This window comes from Trachypithecus francoisi, unplaced genomic scaffold, assembly GCF_009764315.1.
Source record: "Trachypithecus francoisi isolate TF-2019V2 unplaced genomic scaffold, Tfra_2.0 Lachesis_group20, whole genome shotgun sequence".
Lineage (NCBI taxonomy): Eukaryota > Metazoa > Chordata > Mammalia > Primates > Cercopithecidae > Trachypithecus > Trachypithecus francoisi.
Genome location: NW_022681466.1, coordinates 48,505,242 through 48,528,575, shown reverse-complemented (window position 1 = coordinate 48,528,575; position 23,334 = coordinate 48,505,242). Strand labels below are relative to the sequence as shown.

Sequence of the window (23,334 nt, the reverse complement as noted above, 5' to 3'; positions counted from 1 at the left end):
CAGAGCAGGGGCTAGAAGCCAGGTCTCCTGAGTTCTAATGTAGCACTCTTTCTACTCCACCAGGAGTGTGGTTTATTTAGTGTGAGCAGATGCCTTAATTCATAGCTCTGGAGTTCTGAATGGGAGCTGAGGGCATGGGATATCTTTTTCTTTGACATCACCCCTAATGTCCCTAGCACAGTAGCTGGCACAGAGCAGGCCTCAATAAATGTTTGTTGAATGGAAGAAATGAGTGAGGAAGTATCCCTTGCTTGTGTCTGCTGTTCCCTGCTGTATCTGGGCAGCTGTGAGTCTGCACAGGTTCTGGAGGACACTGGTAAATGCCAGCACCCCATGACTCAGGAGTGCTCACCTGCTGGGATGCAGGTGGGGCTGCACACACAACAACAACACAGCAACAATAACAGTAATAATAACTGGGACTGCACTCATAGCCTGTGGGTCCCAGTGCCAAATGAAAATGCAGGACCCCTTGTTAAAAAAATGTTACAAATTTATAAAAGTAAGCATTGCTATTAAAAAATAAAAGAATTTCAAGACAGTAATCTCAAGAGCGTTAAACCAAGTGAGTGGCCCTTCTGATTGTAGGTCCAGTGTGACCGCCCTGATAGTAACAACTCAAACTGGTGCTGGACAGAATCGTTCACATCCTCTTATTTGTCTTATCGGCAACTGATTCAACGCTAAGCTCCTTCAAAGAGTGTAGGTCCCTGGGCAGTGAATGATTTGTTTACACATCATGAACACCAGGATTTAAGGACAGAAAGAGAGAGAGGGAGAGAGAGCACGCAGACAGAAAGGGAAAGCTACTACATACATAGTATGTAGACAGTATGCACATGGGAGTTCTTGTTAATTGGCACCAAGCTGAAACCCAGACAACGTAACATGAAAGATAATGCTGAACCAAGAGGAGTGTGGTAAGATGGAGTTCAACCTGCAGAAGCCACAGTCTCCCAGCGTTTTCCAAGAGCTTGGCCATAGATGGTACAAGGTGAGATCTACCTGGCCAGGGAGGGAGGTGCATTTTCTGAATATGCAGAAAGGATATGGGAGCCCTGTAGGAAGAGGCAGGAGCAATGGGCAGAATGCATAATGGGGCAGGGAAAGTGCATCACAATAAAAGAAGCTAAAATCTTTCATGTTGGCAAGTTACAGAAAACATGCCAAAGAAATAAACACTGGAAAGAAGTAGGAAGAAAAGTTTATCTGAATAGCTAGGCAGAGTTTTCAGAGCTCAGAGAGTGGACGTGCTGATACAAAGCAATCTTGCTTTGGACAAAAATGGCTTTATAACCGTGGCTGAGTGAGGGAACCCTAGCTCCCCAGACAGCTTCAGAGCAGTGGGTGGGACAATGGCCAGCCATATAAGGGGCACGTCACCGTGCAGCAAGGGCCTTGTGTGGGTGTGGGATAGCTTCTGTTTGCATCCTCTTCCCCAGTGCTTCTCCACCCTGCTCTCTGTGCTACGGGTTTGACTTGCAGAGACTGTCTTGATGGACTCCCTTGCCCTCTGGCTTGGGATCAGTCAGTGGCGGGCCAGGTAGGAAAGTGGAGGGAGAGAGAAGAGTCAGGCTGAGGTGTCTAGTCTCTCAACTCCATTTGCTGGGTCACTGTGGGTTAGCTGCCCGTCACTTTGGAAGGTCACAGCTCTGGGTTGGGGGCTGGAGGGAGAGCTCTTCACAGTGTCTCTCTCTGGGTTTTGACACCAGCTTCTTTCCTTCTTTCCAAGGGGTGGTAATGGCTCTCTCTGCTACCAGTCCCAGGATGCTGCACCCTCCTGTATTGCTTTCCCAAGCCTTGCCTATGCCTTTGTTAACAGTCCTTGATTAATTTTTCCTTTTAGTATTCAATTTGAGGGTACTGTTGATTTCCCTGCTTGGCTCCTGATTGGTGGATCTCCCATGGGCTCTCACTTAACTCCTGAGAGATAGCAGGAGTCCCCTCTGTGGTACACACAGGGAAGGACGGCCATTGTGTTTGAGCAAGTGCATAGGGATAGAGACTTCCCTCCCTGAAGGGGCAGCTCATGGTTTTGAAAGTTCACCCTTATTTTGGTTGAAAATTGCCTGCTTATAGATTTTGTCCCCTAGTCCTAGCTCTGCCCCTTCTACTCAACACCTCTTTAAGGATCTCCCCAGAGATAGTGTGCCTGTTTCCCAAACAAGTGAGTCCGACTTTCTGAGAGAGGCAGAAATGCAGACCTCTTGGACCTGGAGCGTCAGAACCAGAGAGAGCCTAGGAGAAATTGATTAAATGCTTGGGGCTGTGGGGTCAGGCAAGTTGAAGTCTAGTTCAGTTCTGTGAACTAGAGCAAGTTATTTAATCTCTTGGAGCCTAATTTTTCTCATTTTGAAATGGATATGAATATAAAAATGGATTGTTCTTCATAGAGCTGTTGCGAGGCTTAAATGAGCCACTGCATGGAAAGTTCTTAGCACAGAGTTTAGCTTAATAACTCAACAATTTGCAGTGTCATCATCACCATCATCATCATGAATTCAGTATTTCTGGCTTTCTACAAGATCCACAGGGATCAGATGCTGTTTTATGTTCCTCTTTGCTCATGCTGGTCCCTCCATGTAGACTGGCCCTTCCTCTTGTTTTCCATGTGGTTACCCTCTACCCATCTTTGCACTCGCCACCTCCTTGACATTTTCCCTCCATTCGGTACCCCAATGTCTAGTACTTACCATGTTCACACTTGATCCCAACTCCCTCTCTATTAAGACTGAGAGACCTCTTGGGGACAGGGTCAATGTTTATTTATGTTTATAATCACAGTGCCTGGCATGCAGTAGGAACTAAAAAATGCTTGGTGAAGTGAACAAATGTGCACAATTCACCTCTGAGACACAGGATTGCATAACTCACCTCTGAGACACAGGATCCCACCCTCCTTGCTTTACAGATGTGCCACCGAGATGCTGAAAGGCAGGTGGATCTGTGCGGATCTCACAGAGAGTTTGTGGCCAAGCTGGGTCCACATGAAACCTGCTGAGCCAGCTCAGAACCCCTGCTGCAGCCCAGTGAGTGGGCAGCTCTGTAGGGACTTCAGGCCAGAGGCTGACAAGTGCATGGGGGCTGGGCAGGGGCAGCAAAGCCTGCCTGGGCCATCCCCTGAAGGGCCGTGGTTGGCATTCCTGTCTTGGGCGGCTGATATCTTTCTGGTCTCTGCTGCTCATTTAATCATGTGGCTTAATCCCTGGGGACCTGTTTATTCAGGCCCATCCTTTGGACCTCACTGCTACCTATCATCAGACAAATGGGCCTGGAGTGTCCCTGTGTCACCCAGGCACGGGGAGGGGCTTGGCTCATCAGCAGCTGGGCCACTCACACCCGGCAGTGGCATCTCTGGCTGCCACTGTCAAGCAGCTGCTGTGGCACTGCTCTGCATTCCCTAGGGGACTGTAAAGTGTGTGTGTGCCTGTGTGTGTGTCCGCGCAGACGTGTACTAGTGTATGTGTGTGTGAGAGAGAGAAAGCAAGAAAGAGAAAAACTCTCTCTGAAATATAGGAACATTTTTCTTATTTCTTCTTATTTCCCTAAAGCATTTCCTGAGATGCTGCTTTGGAGTTCGTAGAAACAGAAAGGAAGAACTGACCTTCTTGAGGACAAGACCCAGAGCTGGATGCTTCACAGCAGTCCACATTCGTTCCTCACTCCCTGGACAGTTACGCATTGAATGTCTACCATGAGCACGTGCCACCGGCCCTGCATCCTTGCCTGGCTGGCTTGGAGTTTTAACTAAATCATGTATATTTTCTGCATCACACTTAGCGTGTGCATGAAGCACATCTTCCCAGAATGAAAAAAGTCAGGCTGCTTCTGGCTGCTAAATGGATACCTGCCTCCAAGTGTGTTTCTTATTTATGGCATCATTTCTCCAGAGTCCTTGGACACCTGTGGATACCCCTATCCAGCACAGTGAAGCCAACAGCACGGTGGAGTCTCTGTCCTCCTGGAACTCATGTTCAGATGAGGGCGTTGGATGGCAATGAACAGTCACACTTGTAACATCAGGCGGGCAGAGAAAAGTGCCAGGAGAAGTGATGCAGAGGAAGGGCAGGACAAGTGTGGCTCTCTTCGCTGGGAGTCAGGAAAGGCCTGTTTAAGGTGATGGTGTTTGTGTAGTAACCAGAATGAAGTGAGCAACGAGCCATGGGATGACCCGGGAGAAAGTGTTCCAGGCAGAGGGAACAGCAAGTGCCAAGGCTCTGGAACAGGTGCACAATGGGCCCACTTCAAGAACAGCAAGGAGGCCAGAGTGGCAGAGGATATGGTCAGAGGCCAGCTGACCATTTCGTTAACACCTCACAGTTACCCTTAGAGGTAGGTGCCCCCATTTTACATACATGGAAACAGGTTCAGAGAGGTCAGCTGGCCCTAGTCACAAAAAGCAGATCCAGAATCCAACCCTTGTCTGCTGGGCTCCAAGGCCTGTGCTTTTTGCCCCCTACCGTGTGGCCTTGCTCACATATTTTGTGCCTTTCTAGCATCACTCACCACATTCTTCATTGGTTTGGGTCCTTTGGGACTTTGCAGGCTGGGACCCTGAGCTGCTGAGCTTTGCATCCCCTCTGGGTCATGGCGAAAGACAATCTTGGCACACATACGGTAAGCTTCGGGGTTTTCACAGACTTGATCCTGCTGGCTCCTCCCAGCTGTCCTGAGGCAGGCGTCAGTATCTCCATTTCATTACATTTTATTTTATTTTTTTTACATCATGCTCATTTTTCAGATAAAGAAACCAAAGCTCATAGAAAGTAAAGGACATACCGGGGCCAATGACTCACGGCTGCGTAGAATTTTGCAGCTACGAGATCCCTTGACAATTTAACTAACTTTTCACCTTTCAGATGAGAAAATGGAAGCTCATAGAGAAGACAGTAGCCAAGGGCCACATGGCAGGTGGCAGATGGGTAGTGGCTGGGATCCAGGCCTCTAGATTCCTCACCCTCCTCTGCCTTTTGTTAGTGGGCTAGAAGCCACATTGGTCTCAGATGACAAGCTGATAAAGTTCCAAGCTGGACAGGGAAGGATGGGGAAGAAGAGTTTAATTTGCAGTGGGCTCAGCAGCCTTTGTTCTTTCATGTTAGGAGTTCAGTGAGTGTGGGACAGAGATAGTAACAAGGACCAGAGTCCCAGCCCCAGCCTTGAGATCCTGGTGGAAAGGGCCTGCTGATGCTGTTTGAAGTTAACCAGAGGTATCATTTTAGACCCTGCTCCCCTGCTCACACCAGAGAAATCCAGGGAAAGCCCAAGGCCAGGGAAGAAAGGCAGAGAAGTGCATCAAGAGAAACATAGGCTCTGAAATCACAGAGACCTGGGTTTGACTCTTAGCCCCATCATTTAATTGCTGTGTGACCTCAGGCAAGTTATATTGCCTCTGAGCTTTAGTTTCCTTTTTGTTCAAATGAAGTAGGGGCTGATCTCTCAGGTTACTTTAGTCTGTAAAACTCTATGAGCTGGGGGCTGTGTGCAAATGTCTTCACCTCACCGCATCTCATTTTAATCTCCTGCAAAATAGATTTAAAAAAAATAGATGTGACTGTTCAGAGCTCACATCAAGTCAGAAGAGGCTGATTTTTCTAAAGACGGCACAAAGAATTCACAAATTGCTGCCTATCTAAAATTGGGCAATGTGTATCTTATCCTTCCTCTCCAACCCTTCCCTGGCAGATAGGCACGGTAAGGCAGCGTCCCTAGCTAAGAAGATCCGAAATCAGCACGAAGACGGGGAAGCTCACGCTTGATTGCTCACAGGTGATATCTGGAAGCCAGGCAAACTTCTGGAGGAAGAAAAACATCAACATTGTGTCCCCATGCGAGATGGGCTGCAATGATGTCTATTCTGGGTGGCGGTGTGATGCAGCAGTGTTCTTACCAACGGCTGGTGATCCAGGAGATGTTATCAAGTGTCCACAAGAGTTTGGCGAAGGCTGCAAACTTCAGCCCCTCCTGCAGAGCCATGGAGCACACTAGTATTTTAAAGACCCTATGACATCCTGCAGCAAAAACATGTTATACTTTGTTGATCTGAGTGTTACCCAAAGCAATCTTTTTTTTTCTTTTTTCGTTTTTAAGGAACATTAGCTCTGCGTGGAAAAAACCAAGGAGGACCAAATCAGAAGATGTGGATTCAAATCCTATTTTAATACTTCTTAGCCATGAGGTTGTGGGAAAGTCACTCAATGTCTCTGCTTACTGCATATATATATATATATATATATATATATATATATATTTATTTTTAGATGCAGTCTCACTGTGTTGCCTGGGCTGGAGTGCAATGGCGTGATCTTGGCTCACTGCAACCTCTGCCTCTCGGGTTCAAGCGACTGTCCTGCATCAACCCCCTGAGTAGCTGGGATTACAGGCATGCACCACCATGCCTGGCTAGTTTCTTATTTTATTTTTTTATTTTTTATTTTTAGTGGAGACGGGGTTTCTCTATGCTGGCCAGGCTGGTCTCGAACTCCTGTCCTCAGGCGATCCACCTGCCTCAGCCTCCCAAAGTGCTGGGATTACAGGCATGAGCTACCGTGCCCAGCTGCTTACTGCATTTTAAAATGAGTTAATCTGTTAAATGACTAGAACTGCCCTGTCTACATCATAGAGGTGTATGAGCATCAGTGGATGGAATGTGGGAAAGCACCTTATACATTGTGGGGTGATGTACCCATGTTGGGGAAGGAGATAGTTAATGTTAGGTCTTGGTTATGCAACTGAGAAATGTTGCATATTCTTGCTAAACAGAATATTTGCAAAACATATATTTGTGAAAGTACCGCGTGTGGAGTTGGGGCTAGTCTCATTACCAAAATATTTATCTGAAGGATTCTTTAAATAATGAGTTTTCCTAGTGCATTCAGTCTCAGAGATTATAAATTACTTGATAAGAAGATTCATGACTCTGGGTGGATAACTGGTGTTCAGGAGATTATCATCCTTGAAATGCCATCAGAAACTGTCTAAAATTGTAGGGAAAGTTGGTGGATGATTAAGATTCTATTTGTAAAAATTCTGTTTACACACACCGATGGTGGAAGTTAGGTACAACCAGATTGCTGAGTGGCTCATGTGTATAGATTGTGATGTGATTGTAGAATTCAAAATCATCCAAAGCATTACTGGATTCATAGCAACTTGTTGTTATACAATATTCTCTCAATGAATTAAAAAAGCACCAGAGTTTTCATGTGGGGTAATGCCTGAGAAATATTTTGATGTTAAGAAGACATCCTCATTCTTCCAAATGGTGGGGAGCAGTGGTCTGGATCAGAGCTTCTTATATTTGGATGTGCACACAAATCTCCTGGAGAATCCTGTTGCAACACAGACTTTGGGGTTGCGGGGGACAGGGATTCTATGCATCTAACAAGCTCCCAGGTGATGCTGATGCTGCTGGTCAGAGGATTACACTTTAGCAGGACTCCCAAGAGAACATCTACGCTTTTGCAGAACACACAGGCCCCTGGTGATCTGGCCTCTACCTATCTCTTCAACCCCAGGTCTCTTCCGTAGATGCAGATGCCCTTGCACACTCTAGGCTGTTCTTGGCCTCTGCTCCTCATTCCCCTCCCTCTGCTCAGGACTTCAGCTCTCCAGGTCCTCAGATTTTCCTCTAACTCCCACATGCTGCCCAGCAACCTGGCAAACAGGCCTGAGACTAAAACCAAAGGTCAACTTGTCTCTAAAGCCTCCCTTTAGATACCCTTGTCCCCTCCTTTCTGGAACCGACTATCCCCTCCTAGGTTCTCAATCTATCTTCTATCTATCACAGCGCTTGGTGACACTTAATTGCTGACATGTCCCCCGAACAGACTGCAAATGCCTGGTACTCCTTAGACACTTTATATGAAAGCTGTTGGGTGAATAAATTTCCATCTGCCATCTAAAAAGAGCCCTTCAGATATTCCCTAGATTATAAACTTTGAAAACCTGGACTGGGCCCTTTATCTGTATCACTGAGGTGCCTGGCACATAGTAGGTGTGCAGCTGAGATTTACTAAGTTGGGGACATGAGGTCTGAGGTTGGAGCTGTCTCATCTGCTTCCTAGCTGTTCTCCTCAGACCCTTGCACCAGCTGGGAGTTTTAACTAGAACACACATATTTTCTGCATCACACTTAGCATGTGCATTACGCACATCTTTCCAGAATGAAAAAAAGTCAGGCTGCTTCTCGTGCTAAATGGATACCTGCCTCCAATGGTGTTTCTGATTTATGGCATCATTTCTTCAGAGTCCTCAAATACCTGTTGAGACCCCGTATCCAGCACAGAGGACCACTCTGAGAGTGAGCCTAGCATCTCAGCTGGCTGTTGCAGGTTCTTGTGCCCTGGACACTCAGAATTCAGGCTGGAGCCTGCTCCTGTCATTCTGGGAAGGTCCTTAGGACCTGGCACCATGACAAGGGGTTTTCCTGGGAGCAGAGATGTTGGAGAAGCCATAGCAACCATCACCATCCACGCTTGTTCTGCCCCATTTGTAAAGGGGGATAAGAAACATGCTACCCGTGATAGCTACTCAGGCCTTCCAGCTATGCTAAAAATTCATGATGATTTTAAATTTAATTATTATTTTTATCAAAGCAATATATGTACATAATTTAAAAATCAAGTGGTATTGCAAGGCTTTTAATGAAAAGCAGCAGTTTCCTGCTCCACCTCTTCCTACCCCCGAGTCCTACTTCTCAGAAGCAACAACTTTCAACTGTTTTAGCTGTTTCTTCTGGTATTTACTTTCATATTTCCATGAATGTCAACTGCTTGAGAGTTATTTCTTGGTTTTAAAATATTTTAGATCCTGTCTACTGAATTCCTACCACGTAGGAATCATCTACAATCATATTATATTATCTGCACAATTCCTACCTAATCACAGAAGATGAGGATGTAGGCTTCTTAGATGATGTGTTCCACGATGCTGCCTTTCCTTTCACCCTCCAAATATAGTGATATGATATTTTGGTTAAATCAGTATCCAGCTTTTACATAACCGTGACTCTGTAAATATTATGCACAGCCCAGCCTTGCAGTATATAATGTTTTTGATCTCTTTCTTGTGAAATAAATATTTTGTTTTTCCTGTTTTTTTTTTTCCATTTTGTTTTGTTTTACCTTGTTTTTTCCTTGTTGGTTTGTATGGCTTGCTAGTACCCATCACTAGAAATCCCAGACTCTATGGCAGAGCTATAAAATGCCTCTCAGGACAGCCAGGCAGACCCACAAGGGCCATCCCTTGTGGAGCCAACATCTTCCTGCTCCAGTTTGGATGGAATGCTCTCCAGGCCTCCTGTGCAACTGTCGTCCTGGTTCTTCTCTTCATCCTCATCAGGAAATTCTTAGGCCAGATCCTTGTCTCTGGAATCTTATTCAATCCTTGATTTACCTTCTCATTCTCCAATAACTTCTTGAAAAATTCAACATTTTTTGGGAAACCAAATTCTACTCTCACACTTCATTTGTAGTTTGCTGGGTATAGAATTCTATTTAGAAAAGAAACTGTCCCCCTCCAGAAACTGGAAAATATTTTGCCATTGTCACTTGGCTTTGGTTACTTCTGTTGAGAAGTCCTAGGTCATTTTCGTTCTGGATCCCAGGTATGTGACTATTTTTCTCTCCAGAAACTTTAAAGATTTTTGTCTTTATTTCTGTTAGCCTGAATTTCAGCAGGATGTGTCTTGGACTGGGTTTTTGTTTTTGCCGCTATTGCAGACGAGACTCGGTGAGCTTTTTCCATCTGGACAATCATGTAGTTCAGTTTAGCATTTTTGTTATATTAGTCCTTTGACAATGTTCTCTTCTCCATTCTCTTGGTTTTGTTACTCTAGAACTCCTAGTAATAGGATGTTCTAGAATAGCTTCCTGGATGGACCCTCTGATTTTCATATTTTTCTCTCAATTTCTATCTATTTGTATTTTTGTTTTACCTTTTTGGGAGATGCCCTCTGTTCCAATCCTTCTATGGATTAAAAAAAGTTTGCAATCAAATTTTAAATTAATTAACTAATTAATTAATTTATTTGAGATGGAGTCTCGCTCTGTCACCTAGGCTGGAGTGCAGTGGCATGATCTCGGCTCACTGCAAGCTCTGCCTCCCGGGTTCACGCCATTCTCCTGCCTCAGCCTCCTGAGTAGCTGAGACTACAGGCGCCTGCCACCACACCAGGCTAATTTTTTGTATTTTTAGTAGAGATGGGGTTTCACTGTGTTAGCCAGGATGATCTCGATCTCCTGACTTCGTGATCCGCCCGCCTCAGTCTCCCAATGTGCTGGGAATACAGGCGTGAGCCACAGCGCCAGGCCTAAACATATTTTACATTTAATTTATTCTTCTCTGAAAGTTGCTTTTTAATAGCATCCTATGCTTGTGGTTATGGATGCAGTATCATCCCTTATCTCTCTTGAGAATTTTAATTAACGTGTTTTGATGTTTTCTCCTACTTCCTTCATTTATTTTTTATTTATCAAAAGGCTTATGTGGTGTCTAATATTATCCAGGCACTTTTCTAAGCACTTCATTAATATTAACTTACTTCAATCCTCCCAACAACCCTATAAATGTAGATAATATTATTATTTTCATTTTAGAGGTAACACAGGTCACACAGCTGGTGTTACAGCTGGGATTTGAACCCAAGCAGCCTGGCTCTATATCTTGTGCTGTTAGCCATCGTGTCTATTTCCTCAATGTTTCTTCTTGGTTTGATTTGGGTTCCTTGCCTGTTAGTGGTTCCCCTTAAATGCTTGGCTCTTTGGTGGCTCATTCAGGGGTAAAAGGTCCTTAAAGGCTGTGTAGCCTTTCCTTGTGTTGAGGGAGCACTCCTCAAGGGACTTCACTCTAGGGTTACCTAACTAGGCCTTTTAAGGATTCCTGACTGCCATTGTCTGTGAATCTTTTCTCTTGAGCTTGTCAATTTCCCCAGGAAGGGATCTCCTCAAATTTCTGCTCAGGTGTGGGTGGGGTAGATTAGTAGTGAGACCTGCCTGAGGGTCTCACTACTTAGTAAGTAGAATTTCCCTCACCTCCCTATTTTTCTGCATAGCAGCACCTCACCCATGCCCTCAGCTGTGCCTGATCTCCCCAAGTCCAGAGTCTGTAAGAGGGATATTTGTATGGCTGCTTCTGGCCATGGGAGGATGTCTGGGGGCCTGAAAGTTCCTTTTATAGACTTTTAACTCTTCCTCCTAGTTTTACCTCCACCTCTCAAACCTGTCTTCAGCAGTATCTTATGCCTCTAATTCCCGGTCCTGTGTAGGAGTTCTCAGATGATGTCTATTGGCTTTTGGTGGCTTCCTCAGTGTAGACCCTCAGTTCTCAGCCTTGTGTAATCTGCCAAGTCGATTGACACTCATCCATCTACTTTACATCTTCCAAAAATTGGCTGGCAACTATTTACGGTTGTCTTTTCTCCCATCCCCTTTGTCCTATGGGTTTATATTTACATATGTAAAAAAAACCTTTTGATTGCCATTTAGGTGGGGTCTAGGAAGGGGACTTCCCATAAACACATGTGTTCAGCCTACCATGTTTAATCAGAAGTCTAGAATGCCAGCTTTCCTGCAGCTCTGGTGTGCTGCAGAAAGGTCATGAGCTTCTTTCACCACCCAGGAAAAGGGAGAGGGATGCTTACAGTTTGTCTCTGGGATGGACACAGCCATGGAACCAACCAGCACTTTTAATCCCAATGACATCTGCCTCCCATCCAGTGGTTTTCAAATGGGGCATCCTCAGTGGTGCCTCAGGGTTGGTCACAGTGAGCAAGGGAGAAAGCAAACGGGGGTTTCCATCTCCAGTGGGACCAGAGCCATGTGCTTTTGTCTGTTTTCTACGTGGGATTATGCTAAAGCTTTGATTATAATGACTCTGCTCCTGAAGATGAAAAGAGGAAAAAATAGACAAGGAGGATAGCAGCAGACCTATCATTATATGGCATTCTCTCTTCAGAGATGCTGCCTAAACCTCTTTCCCTGTGCTATTTTCATGGCAGTGCTTTTATGACCACATTGTGAACATTAAAGGAATTTAGTGGAGGGAGCACCCCTTTTGGGTGTGGATGCGGATTTTAAGCTTGGTTCAACTGCTTAACTGGGTATGTGCCCTTGGGAAGCTTACAACCTCTCTGGGCTCTGTGTCCTCATCCTGCAATGAGGATTATAATACCTTGTTAGCAAGTGATTGGGAAGGTTCATGGCACAGAGTAGCTATTCACTAATGTGGGCTTCTCCTTCACCCTGGCCCTGGCAGTATACACAATTTCAGCATTGTTTTTCCTCTCAACAAATATGTAGTGCCCTGATATACATCTGCGAGCCAGACAGTCCAAGGTATCTGACTTCTTGGGACTTGTGTTTAGTGAAAGGGCCAGACAATAAAAAATAAATAAGGAAATGAAGGTGATATGGTTTGGCTTTCTTCCCACCCAAATCTCATATTGAACTGTAGCTCCCATAATCCCCATGTGTCAGGGAAGGGACCCAGTGGGAGTTAACTGAATCATGGGGGCAGGTTTTCCTGTGCTGTTCTCATGATAGTGAATAAGTCTCATGAGATCTGATGGTTTCATGAAGGGGAGTTCCCCTGCACACGCTCTCTTGCCTGCTGCCATGTAAGATGTGCCTTTGCTCCTCCTTTACCTTCTGCCATGATTGTGAGGCCTCTCTAGCCATGTGGAACTGTGAGTCCATTAATCTTCTTTTTATTTAGAAATTACCCAGTCTTGGTTATTTCTTCATAGCAGTATGAAAATGGACTAATACAGTAAATTGGTACAAGTAAAGTGGGTATTGCTATAAAGATACTTGAAAATGTGGAAACCACTTTGGAACTGGGTAACAGGCAGCAGTTGGACAAGTTTGGAGGGCTCAGAAGAAGACACGAAAATGTGGGAAAGTTTGGAACTTTCTAGAGACTTGAAGGGCTCAGAAGACAGGAAGATGTGGGAAAGTCTGGAGATTCCTAGAGATTTGTCAAATGGCTTTGACCAAAATGCTGACAGTGATATGGACAATGAAGTCCAGGCTGTGGTCTCAGATGGAGATGAGGAACTTGTTGAAAGCTGGAGCAAAGGTCACTCTTGCTATGCTTTAGCAAAGAGACCGGTGGCATTTCATCCCCACCCTAGACATCTGTGGAACTCTTGAGAGAGATGATTTAGGGTATCTGGTGGAAGACATTTCTAAGCAGCAAAGCATTCAGGGATGAGGGATGAAGAGTAGGGGTGAGGGTGGCAATTTTAAACAGGGTAGTCAGGGGAGACCTCATTGAGAAGGTAATATCTGAGAGAAGAGTTGATGCAGGGAGGCAGTGAGTCATGTGGCTATGTCAGCAAGGAGAACTCTCACAGATGTTAGTAGCAAATGCAGATGCCCCAAAGTAGGGGTGTTCCTGGAATATTCAAGAAGCTGTAGGGAAGCCTGTGTGACTGTAGCCAGGTTAATAAGGCGAGGGGAGGGCAGTAGGAGCTGAGGAAGCTGGAGGGATAATGGGGTCCCAATCTTTACCCCTAGAACGGCACAGCTTTAAAAAAATTATTCCTTTGCTCAAAAGCATACTTGACATATTATCATGTTAACACTAATTAACACTAGGATTTGGGGAAATCAGGGCAGATTATATTTGATAAAAAAGTGTATTTCATTGGAGTGCATGAAGGATAGAAGGAGATGAGAAATGGAGTGATCTTTCTGACACTCGAATCCTTTTAGAACTTGTTAGAAAACTCCCTGTACACGGATTCTGGTTTCCTCAGACGTAACCCACCTTCAATTCTCACCCTGACCCCCACCTCACTCAGTGTGGCCGTCCACAGGGCTCTCTGCCTAGAAGTTGTCTCGGGAGTGCCTTCCCCAACCACCATCGGCCCAACTTCTTTAGGACTATTACTGGGTCCTCAGGTGAACTGATTCCCCTGCCCACTGCTGATTGGTCCAGGGGCGGGCACCTGACAGGAGCTGAACCAATGATTCCCTGCCCTATTTTTTTGTTTGTTTGTTTGTTTTGTTTTGTTTTTCCTAAACAGGACTTTAGTGAGAGTCAAAACAGTCTCTTGCCGGGGGGCAGGATCTGTAAAATATAAAACTCGGGATCTGTTGGGAGCCATGTGTGAAAAAATATGTGTGTGGGAAAAATAAGCCTGTTCTAGTGAGAGAATGAAAAGAATTGAGAGAGAGGAGGAATGAGAGATCTGAGAGTTTAGGAGACTTAGGTTCCACTCGTTCCTGACGCAGCATCCCTGACCCTCCTGCTGGCTGGTTGTCAAAGTTTGCCTTGGATTCTGAGAACAATATAATTTCTTTTATGCCTAAGCTTGTTTGATTCAGGTTTCTCACGTGCAACCCAGATAACCCACTGCCTGTTCCTTTTATCTTTGAAGTTACTTAGAGGTATCTACACAGAATTTCATTTTTAACAACCTCTCCTTCTGCCTTCAATTTAATTTCTATTAGAAAACTCTGGCCATGAAATCTGCACTGCTACAGTCTAAGACAGCTTTTTCAAAAGTATATTTTGTGAGCTTTTCCATGAAAATGAAGGTTTCCGTGGTCAAAGGCATTTGGGAAATAAATGCTGCATGTGCTATTCCCATCTTGGAGATTCACGATGTGTTATATTAAAGAATTCCTGCAATGAATAAATGTGTTTAATGTTTTTTAACCAGAATTCCCTAAATTCTTTTTGGGCCCTGCGCCTTTTTGTTCATAAAACATGTTATATCCCAAACTCCTGATGTTCCTTAGGACTCATTTTGGGGCATACTCTCTAGGACCACATGCAACTGAACCTCTTCCTTTAAAATGGCATATTACCAGGGTGCCCCACAAGAAGATGTGTGACCAAGGGGAGCACCCTGGTGTGGGGCATTGTCAGCCTGGAGGAAGGGACATTTTTGATAATTTTCGTAGAGTCACCGTCTACTTACTAAGCATGAGCTCATAGGGCTGGGTCTACTCAAAGAGTGTGTCTTTTGTTAACTTACTGCTTGGTGCCCTCTGTGTTGATGGTGGTCAACACTATCACCACCTCCCCAAAAGGTCCTTCCTGTTAGTTAGAATTATCCTCAGAAGAGTGGTTCCCTCACTGTTTCCTGACATTCCTGAGAAGTGGAGCCATCCACAAGGCAAGGCAAACGTGTTCCAGAGGCTCTGCTTTGGGCAGAATGGGGCTTCCAGATGTTGACCTGCTGCAGAGCTCTGTCTCAGGTGTGGGATATTTGGAATAATCTCTGCTTCTGGAGGTTTTTTTTTGACTATCTTCCCACCTGCTGGTGGGCACGATCTCCCTCTCATTGCTTACCGTTTGCAGAGAACTCTCATTTGAGCCCTTCAGCCCTCCTGTAAAGCCAATGAGTTTTATTTATCTCTATTTTACAAATGAGGAAAGAGAGGCCCATTCACTTGGCCTTAGTCACGCAGTTAGGAAAGGAAGAGCTGGGATGGGGTCTTGGGTCTGCTTGACCTTGTCATGCCATTTTCTCTGTCTTTCTATACTGCCTCCATCATCAAACTGCCTGGGCACACATCAGACTGCCACAGGCACATTTCAATTCCTTTCCTCTCCATCACCACCCAAATATCTCCTAGACTCCTGGGCCTGGCCTCCTTCCTCTGGGGATTGAGAGGTGGGAATGTTAAGGAAGGGAGATGGCATCTGTGGGGCTGCACGATTCGGCAGGTCAGGAAGGCTGCCTCCTGATGACTGTGGCAGGGATAGGCCTGGCTGTGTTCATTGTCCTCGAGATCAATGACCAAGCAGCCGTGTGTGTCTGCGCCTCCTCAGGTGGTTTTACAGACAAGCATCTCTCACCTGCCAGAGCCCACCTCCCATCCTTCAACAGATGTGCTGGCTTCTCTCTCACCCACATGGGACTCACCTCCCACTGGCCTAGGAAATAAGCAGCTTTGAGGTGACCAGCAATCTGCAAGAGGCAGAACATTGCTCAGGGCCTTCTCAGCCTGAAGAAAGGTACGATGGAGGGAACCCTAATGCAGGAGTTCAAGGGTCCGGCTGCGGAGTCAGGGGGAAGCGACGAAACCTCAGCCTCCTTTTCTGGAAAATGGGGACAAGGAGTTCTACCTGACACTCAAGGTCATGGTGAGGGGATAGGCAGGAATATGGAATATTATGACCCCAGGAATACGGGAGGTGGCTGCAAAAGCCAAAATCCATGAAGTCAACTAGAGTTGTCAGAAGCCGTTTTCCAATATACTATCTGCTCTCTAATATGGTAGCCACCAGCCTCCTGCAGCTAGCTAACTTAAATGAATGAAAATGACATTTTATTAAATATTCAATTCCTCTGCAAGGCATAAGAATGATACAGTGGACTTTGGGGATTTGGGGAAAAGTGTGGGTGTGTGTTGAGGGATAAAAGACTACACACTGTGTACAGTGTACACTGCTCGGGTGATGGGTGCAATAAAATCTCAGAAATCACCACTAAAGAACTTATTCATGTAAGCAAACACCACCTGTTCCCCAAAAATCTATTGAAATTATAAAAAAGTTCAATTCCTCATTCTCCTAGCTGCCTTGCAAATACTTGATTGCCACAAGGGTTTAGTGGCTAATGTACTGGACAGAGCAGATAGACAACATTTTCATCAGCCCAGAAGGGTCTATAGGACAGCACTGATCAGATTTTTCTCTAACCTGTTTCTTCTGCCCCTCTATCCCCTGCCCCTGCTTTAAACCTGTTCTTCATACAGCCTGCTTCCCCAACTCCCCAGTCTCAAAGGAGACTGTCTAAGTGACTGTACTGGTCCATCTCGCAGGGATGACTCAAACTCTCGCCAGGAACGAGACTGGAGTTCTCTTGCAGAAACTGTGTGCACATCTGGTTCCCCCAGTGAGATAATAAGATCCTGAAAGGTGGGGTCTTTTCTCATGCCTCCTGCACCCCGATGATGACCTGCACAGTGTTAGCATGTGACAAGTCCTTAATCAAGATTATGAATTTTCCCCGAATTGGTGTAGCTCATCGTCCAGTCAGGTTGACTGAGGGTCCAAAAGCTTGGGTCAGAACAGTCTTGGTTCAGCTATGAACTCACTGCATGACTTCAAAGACATCATTACTTCAATCCAGCCCTCAGGGGAAAGAGAAGGTTGGCCTGGAAGAGATGATCTCAGAGGTTCTTTCCTGCTCTGACCATCTGTGGCTTTGGGAGGCAGAACACAGACTTTTTGGGTAGCCTTGTAGCCTGCAGTCAGTGCTCAGACCAACGCCATATTCCACAGGGAACTGTGCTGTGTGACGATGTCTGTGATGGGGACCTGGCACTGAGAGTGCACGCGTGTGTGTGTATGTGTGTGTGTGTGTGTGTGTACATGTGCTTTTGCTCCTGAATCAAGATAACATGCTAGGAAACCTACCATTATCATGGAAGGACATAACTAACTTCTATTTAAGCTTTGAGTGTGGGGTCTCCATGACTCATTTTATTTCCTTATTTCCCTCTTCTTCCACAGACGATTGGATAATCATATGTGTTCTGGTGTCTGCAAGAACGGCCTCTCTTTGGGGACCAAGACTCCATCCCCTGGACCCTGAGTTGTCTACAGACCCCCACGGTCCCAGGGCCCAGTTGGCCTCAGGATGCCCTGTTCACCAGCCCTCAGGGATGCCAGAGATCAGAACGGACACAAACCTTCATCTGTCTGCACCTGGAGGGGCATTGAGTTGAGAAAAGTACACAGGATCAACAAAGCGTCTCCTCAGTGAGTGGCTGATGGAGCTTGGGCTGCCCTGGCTCCTGAGGTGAGCTTCCAGATGGCACTGGCGCAGTAACACGTGTGTGGCCATTTTATCTTTCAGTTGGAGGAGCAGAGGACTGGCTGTGATGGGAGGTAAATGGTCACACTCCCCTCCCCGCATCAGGGTGTTCCTGAGAGAGCAGTGGTGGGAGAGAGCCTGGAGTTTGCAGTCAGTCCTCCTGGGGTGGAAGCACTCACTGTCTCAGCAGCCTGATAAACCTGGGTATGCTGAGTGCCAGACTCTAGAGTCCAAAGTCGATGAACTCAAGGCACAGGGGTGGCAAGAGGTGGGGGCTGGGCTGCTTGGGCTCCACCCCTTCCTCAACCCCAACCTGAGGGCACAGGACCTCCCTCCTGCTGGAATCTTCCCTCCCCTCCCAATCCCCTTCAGGCTGCTCCCCACGCTCCTCTCTTGACCCACCTCTGCAATCCTTCCCATTATGCCCTGAACACAGCATTAATCTGACTTTGGGTCCCTCTTAAATCCATGTTTCCCACTCTTGGGCATCTCTTTACCTTCTTTTCCTGGTGAAATTCTAGAGGCTGCCATCACTCCTTGGCTTGTGGCTGCATCACTCCAGTCTTTGCCTCCGTCATCACACTGCCTTCTCTGTCTGACCTTCCTGAGCTCCTCTTATAAAGACTTCTGTGATTACATCAGGCCCATCTGGATGATCCAAGACCATCTCAAGACGCTGCTCAAATACCCTTGGTGTTTCTCCTGACCCTGTTCCCTGTGATTGTGTCTCTTCCTCTGGGCCATGATCAAGGACTTGGTCTTTTTCATCATAATGTCCTTACTTGGGTGCAAAGCCTGAGATAGTGTACATGGTTAAGGAATGGTTTGCTGAGGAAATAAATGAATAGATGAATGCATGAAATAAGCTTTAGGGTCTATACACATGGGTCCCCCAGGGGTTCACACAGGCATGATGCCAGGTCCCTGAGCCCATGTCCTTTGGTATTCCAACACTTCCCAGCACCTCCAGCTTCCCCCAGTGGGCAGCAGCCTGCTTTCCTTTCAGTTCTTCTAACTGGTCGGGATATTCAGGATGACTGAGAGAGGCTGTCATCCTTTCCTCCTCTCCTGAAATCAAGCCACTCACCTGACCAACCACACCTGCTACTTCAAACCTTCCCGCATGTCTTCCCTCCCCCTACCTACCTTACCTCTCCAGTATTCCCATCATCTGTCCCTCTCCCACATAGTAAAATGTGAGGAAACCCGGGGCATCCCAGCCCAAGCCAGGGACATCTTTATGATTTAGCAGCATGTCACCAACCTCTTGTTGGACAGTAATCCCTCACAGGGTGGGCCAAGACAGCTCACCAGTCTTTCAGAGGTAGGCCTGCAGCCCTCCACCATCACCCTATGCCCGGTCCCTGTGCCCAGCTCACCTGTCTCTCCCCAGATGGGCAGGTACTCATCCTGCTGAATGTCCAGCATGATCTCCAGCCCGTTGCCTGTCCCCCCCTTGACCGTGGTGAGCAGAGGTTTGCCATCCTCGCCTGAGTTAAACATGTAACACTTCCCATATTTTGTAAACACCTGAAGGAGAGAAGAGAGAGAGAGAGAAGCACATGGGTAACTTCAGATGGGGGTCCAGAGATTGGCAAGACCCCAGAAATCTGACAGCAGGTCAGAGTCCCCACAGCCCGTCACCATCACCCCTCTCAGGAACCAGCGGTTTTTCATCCTGGCTGTGGGCCTGACTTTTACCAAGTGAAATTCTGGCATCAAAGAGCAAATCTGCATGTCCTTTGGGGTTTCTTGCAGTAGCATCTGGTCTCTTCTTCCTCTGAGCACTACCTTGAGAGGTCCTGTTCACTTCCAGGCACTAAATATCATCTGTAAACTCCTGATCCTCCAATCCACACCTCCAGCCCTGGGCTCTCTTCTGGCATCCGGACACACTGGGTTCACCTTTGAGGTATGTTTCCAGCAGACCCTGGGCACTCAGTTTGTCCAGAGGCAACTGATCTTCTTCCTTAGCTTCCCCACCCCATTGGCAATTCTCTTGCAAGTCTGTTCCAGGGAACAGCATTGCCATCTGCCAAGGGGCTCAAGTCAGACCCTCAGAGTTGCTGTCTACACTTCTTATTCCTTACGCCGATGACCAGTCGGGCAGCAGAACCTATCAATAACCCCTCTACATCTGTCCTGAATTTAGTCTTTTGTCTTCCTTATTGATGAAATTTAGGACCCAAGCGTTTTTTTGCCTGCATCACTCTGGTTTCCTGGATGGACTTCAGGATTCCAGATGACCTTCTCCAGCCCATCCTCTAAGGTAATTGTGAGTTACTCTGGAATGCAAACCCTATCACATTAATCCTGTGCTGAAAACCCATCAGGGCTCCCTATGCTCTTTAGGCTAGAATTCAGACCTGCCATGCCCAGTCTTTTGCAATGCCCAGTCTTTTGCAATGCCCTCCACCTATTCCTTCTACCATTCACTCTGCTGCTTTCCGCCTGAGTCCAGCAGCATCCACTGGAAGGTAGACTCCAGGGGCTCAGGGACTATGTCCGCTTGCTCATGATTATCTATCCCTAGTAGCTAGTATAGTGACTGGCACATGGGGTGCTCCGGAAATACATGTTGAATGAATGAATGAATGAGTGGGTGAGTGGATGGAGCCAGACCAAACAACTTGTAACAGCCCCAGGTCATATGCTGATGCTTCACACACTTGTGGCTCTCCACTTGCTGCTTCTGGCACCAGTAACTCCTTTTACTTCTCTCTCTGCCTGGACAACCTCTAGCTGGGCTCCAAGACCAGATCAATGCATTTCCATCTCCAGTAAGACTTCCTGAAACCCTGGACCAAGTTGGGTTACTTGCTCCCCTTGATCCTTCACCACAGCACTCCTTGCTTGGCACTCACTGAATAGCTGGTTTTGCATCTCTCCTGAATTTGACTCTGCCTCTCATTTCTGAATCCCGGCACTTAGTACATTGCTGGCACACAGTAGGGGCTCAGTCAACTTTTGCTTGATGAAAGTATGATTACAAGAGGCAGAGTGATGGTGTAGAAAAAGCCCAGGGAAAGGAATGCAGAGATCTTTGTCCAAGTTTTGATATTGCCACTTCTTATAGTGTGACTTTAAGTGAACCAAATAAACTCTCCCAGCCTCAGTGTCTCCATCTATAAAATGGGGGTTCTAGTCTTTGGCTTTGCTACCTCTCAAGGTTATTGAGAGGATCAAATGAGGTAACGCATGCAAAAGTGCTTTAAAACTGTAAAAGCTTTCTACAAATGCTATGGGTTATGATGATTATATAACTGCTTTCGAACCTCCAGCTGAAGCCAAATTACATCTGGCAGAATTGGCTGGAGGAAAGCCAGGCTGACTGTATTGGATTCCTGCAGCCACAGAGATTTGGGTCTGGGCCACTTTCCTGAGCACGCTTCACTGCACTGTCCCATCCTACAGCATAGAGGCCACAGGGAGGCTTTTTGGCTTCCCAGCTTTCAGTGCACGGGCAAGTAAATAACAGAAGTGACGTGGGAGGCTGCCTTTCTTATGTAAATCTTTATGGCTAGATAGAAGAAAGGAAGAGGGGCTTCTATCATGTGCCAGGAACTGTGCTAGATGCTTATCTATGTTATCTCATTTAACTTTTACAACCGTGACCATTGGCAGTTATTGCTTTACCTATTGTGCGGAGGAGGAAACCAAGGCCCAGAGAGGTTAAGTGACTTGCCTAAGGTCACACAGCTAGTAGGAGAAAAACTGAGATTCAAATCTATATCTGTCTGATTCTAACACATGTGTCCTTTCTGCTGTGCTGTCCTGGGAGGGACATGAGGGTTTTCGTCACTGGGACACTTCCTAGCCACATACTGCTCCTTTCTGCCTTGCTTTCCTCATCAGTCCATTCAATATTCATATGCATATGCTCCTACTATGTGCAAGGATTATGGGGATTGCAAAAAAGTACAAGCTCTACTGCTTGCCTTCAAGACCTGTAGGAAGGGTTAGTGAAACATCTATGTTGTTCTCCACTATACGAAACAGCTCTGAGTCCCTGGCCAGCTGCACTATTTCAGGACAGCCAATCCCTACTCTTTCAGCTTCATGGCAGAGGAGAACAGCTGGAATTAATGCAAAGTCCAAAGCAAACATACTTTTTCAAAGAACCAAGTTTTTTCATAACTATTGCATATAGCAATTGAACTTGGCAAATGAACTTATCCCTTGGAGACGTGTTCCTGGGGATCACTGTAATGAACAGATAAGAGCATTTCATAGCACATCCATTGCAAGGCGTTGAACACATCTGGAGTGAATTCTGGGGTGCTCCAATAGAGCTTTTCTTTGTAGACACTCTAAATATCCTCTCTGTCTCTTCAAAATTGCTTACAATATTAATTTGCCTATCTGTATGAAGGGATTTGCAAGCAAAAGTAAATTTCAACTTAGCATCAGATTATTGCAAATTCCAACTCCTTCACCTTTTGGTCCTTGAACTTCAGAATACTGGGCTGGGGTTAGAGAGTGGTGTGGACTCCTGAAATCAGCTGTGATCTCGGCCCCGCCAAATCATGCCCAGTGTCATTGGTGAAGGTGTTTTGACCCTCCCTAAGCATCTGAAGATGATGACAAGGTGTAAGAACTGAAAAGCATCTTAGAGATCATCTTGTTAATCCACCTTACTTTACATATGAGGAAACAGAGACCCAGGAGAGAGGAAATGACTTGCTAAAGGTTACACAGCAAGAAAGTGTCCAACTGGGACCCTTTCTTTCCTTTATACCAGCCTCTCTCAGTTTTTTCACTTACAAAAAGAGATAGAGGGTGTAGTGGGGTGCTAAGATCCTCCCATCTCTGCACTTCAATTGATCATTGACTGAGTGTCTGCTTTGAGCAGATACAGTGGGAACGGAAGCCTCATGAATTGAAGGCTTTCCCTGTCAAAGAGGGAGCAGAGAGCTCTTTATAGTGGGAGTGAGTAGAGACTTGTTCCCCATCCTTGACTGCCTCCTTGCCAGGGCTAGAACCCATCCTAGCCCAGGCAGCAGCTCCTGCAGCTGCCCTTGGTGTCAATGTAATCTTTTCTGCCCTTCTTCTGGATGCAGTGTGCTGGAGCAAGTTCACAAATGTGCCAGGTGTGAGCTGAAATAGGTTAGAGCTTGGTCAAGCGTGGCAGTCACCAGAGCAGCAGGGGTGGGGAGCCAGAGGGTGACTACAGCCAAATCAGAGAGGTGGCCAAGTGACAGCTAAATTCTTCTTCTTTTTTTTTTTTGAGAGCCAAATCATGAATGAACTCCCATTCACAATAGCTTCAAAGAGAATAAAATACCTAGGAATCCAACTTACAAGGGATGTAAAGGACCTCTTCAAAGAGAACCATAAACCACTGCTCGGTGAAATAGAAGAGGACACAAACAAATGGAAGAACATACTATGCTCACGGATAGGAAGAATCAATATTGTGAAAATGGCCATACTGCCCAAGGTAATTTATAGATTCAATGCCATCCCCATTAAGCTACCAATGACTTTCTTCACAGAATTGGAAAAAACTGCTTTAAAGTTCATATGGAACCAAAAAAGACCCTGCATTGCCAAGACAA

At 46.1% G+C, this 23,334-nt stretch overlaps 1 protein-coding gene across 1 annotated transcript in view; it reads right to left on the bottom strand.

The window, feature by feature from the left end:
- Nucleotides 1–23,334, bottom strand: part of LOC117067530 (acid-sensing ion channel 2-like) — a 281,615-nt gene that overhangs the window by 74,309 nt on the left and 183,972 nt on the right. The window contains exon 2 of the mRNA XM_033184211.1: nucleotides 19,156–19,306. Within this exon, the coding sequence (XP_033040102.1) occupies nucleotides 19,156–19,306 (151 nt within the window). The remainder of the gene's footprint in view (nucleotides 1–19,155; nucleotides 19,307–23,334) is intronic.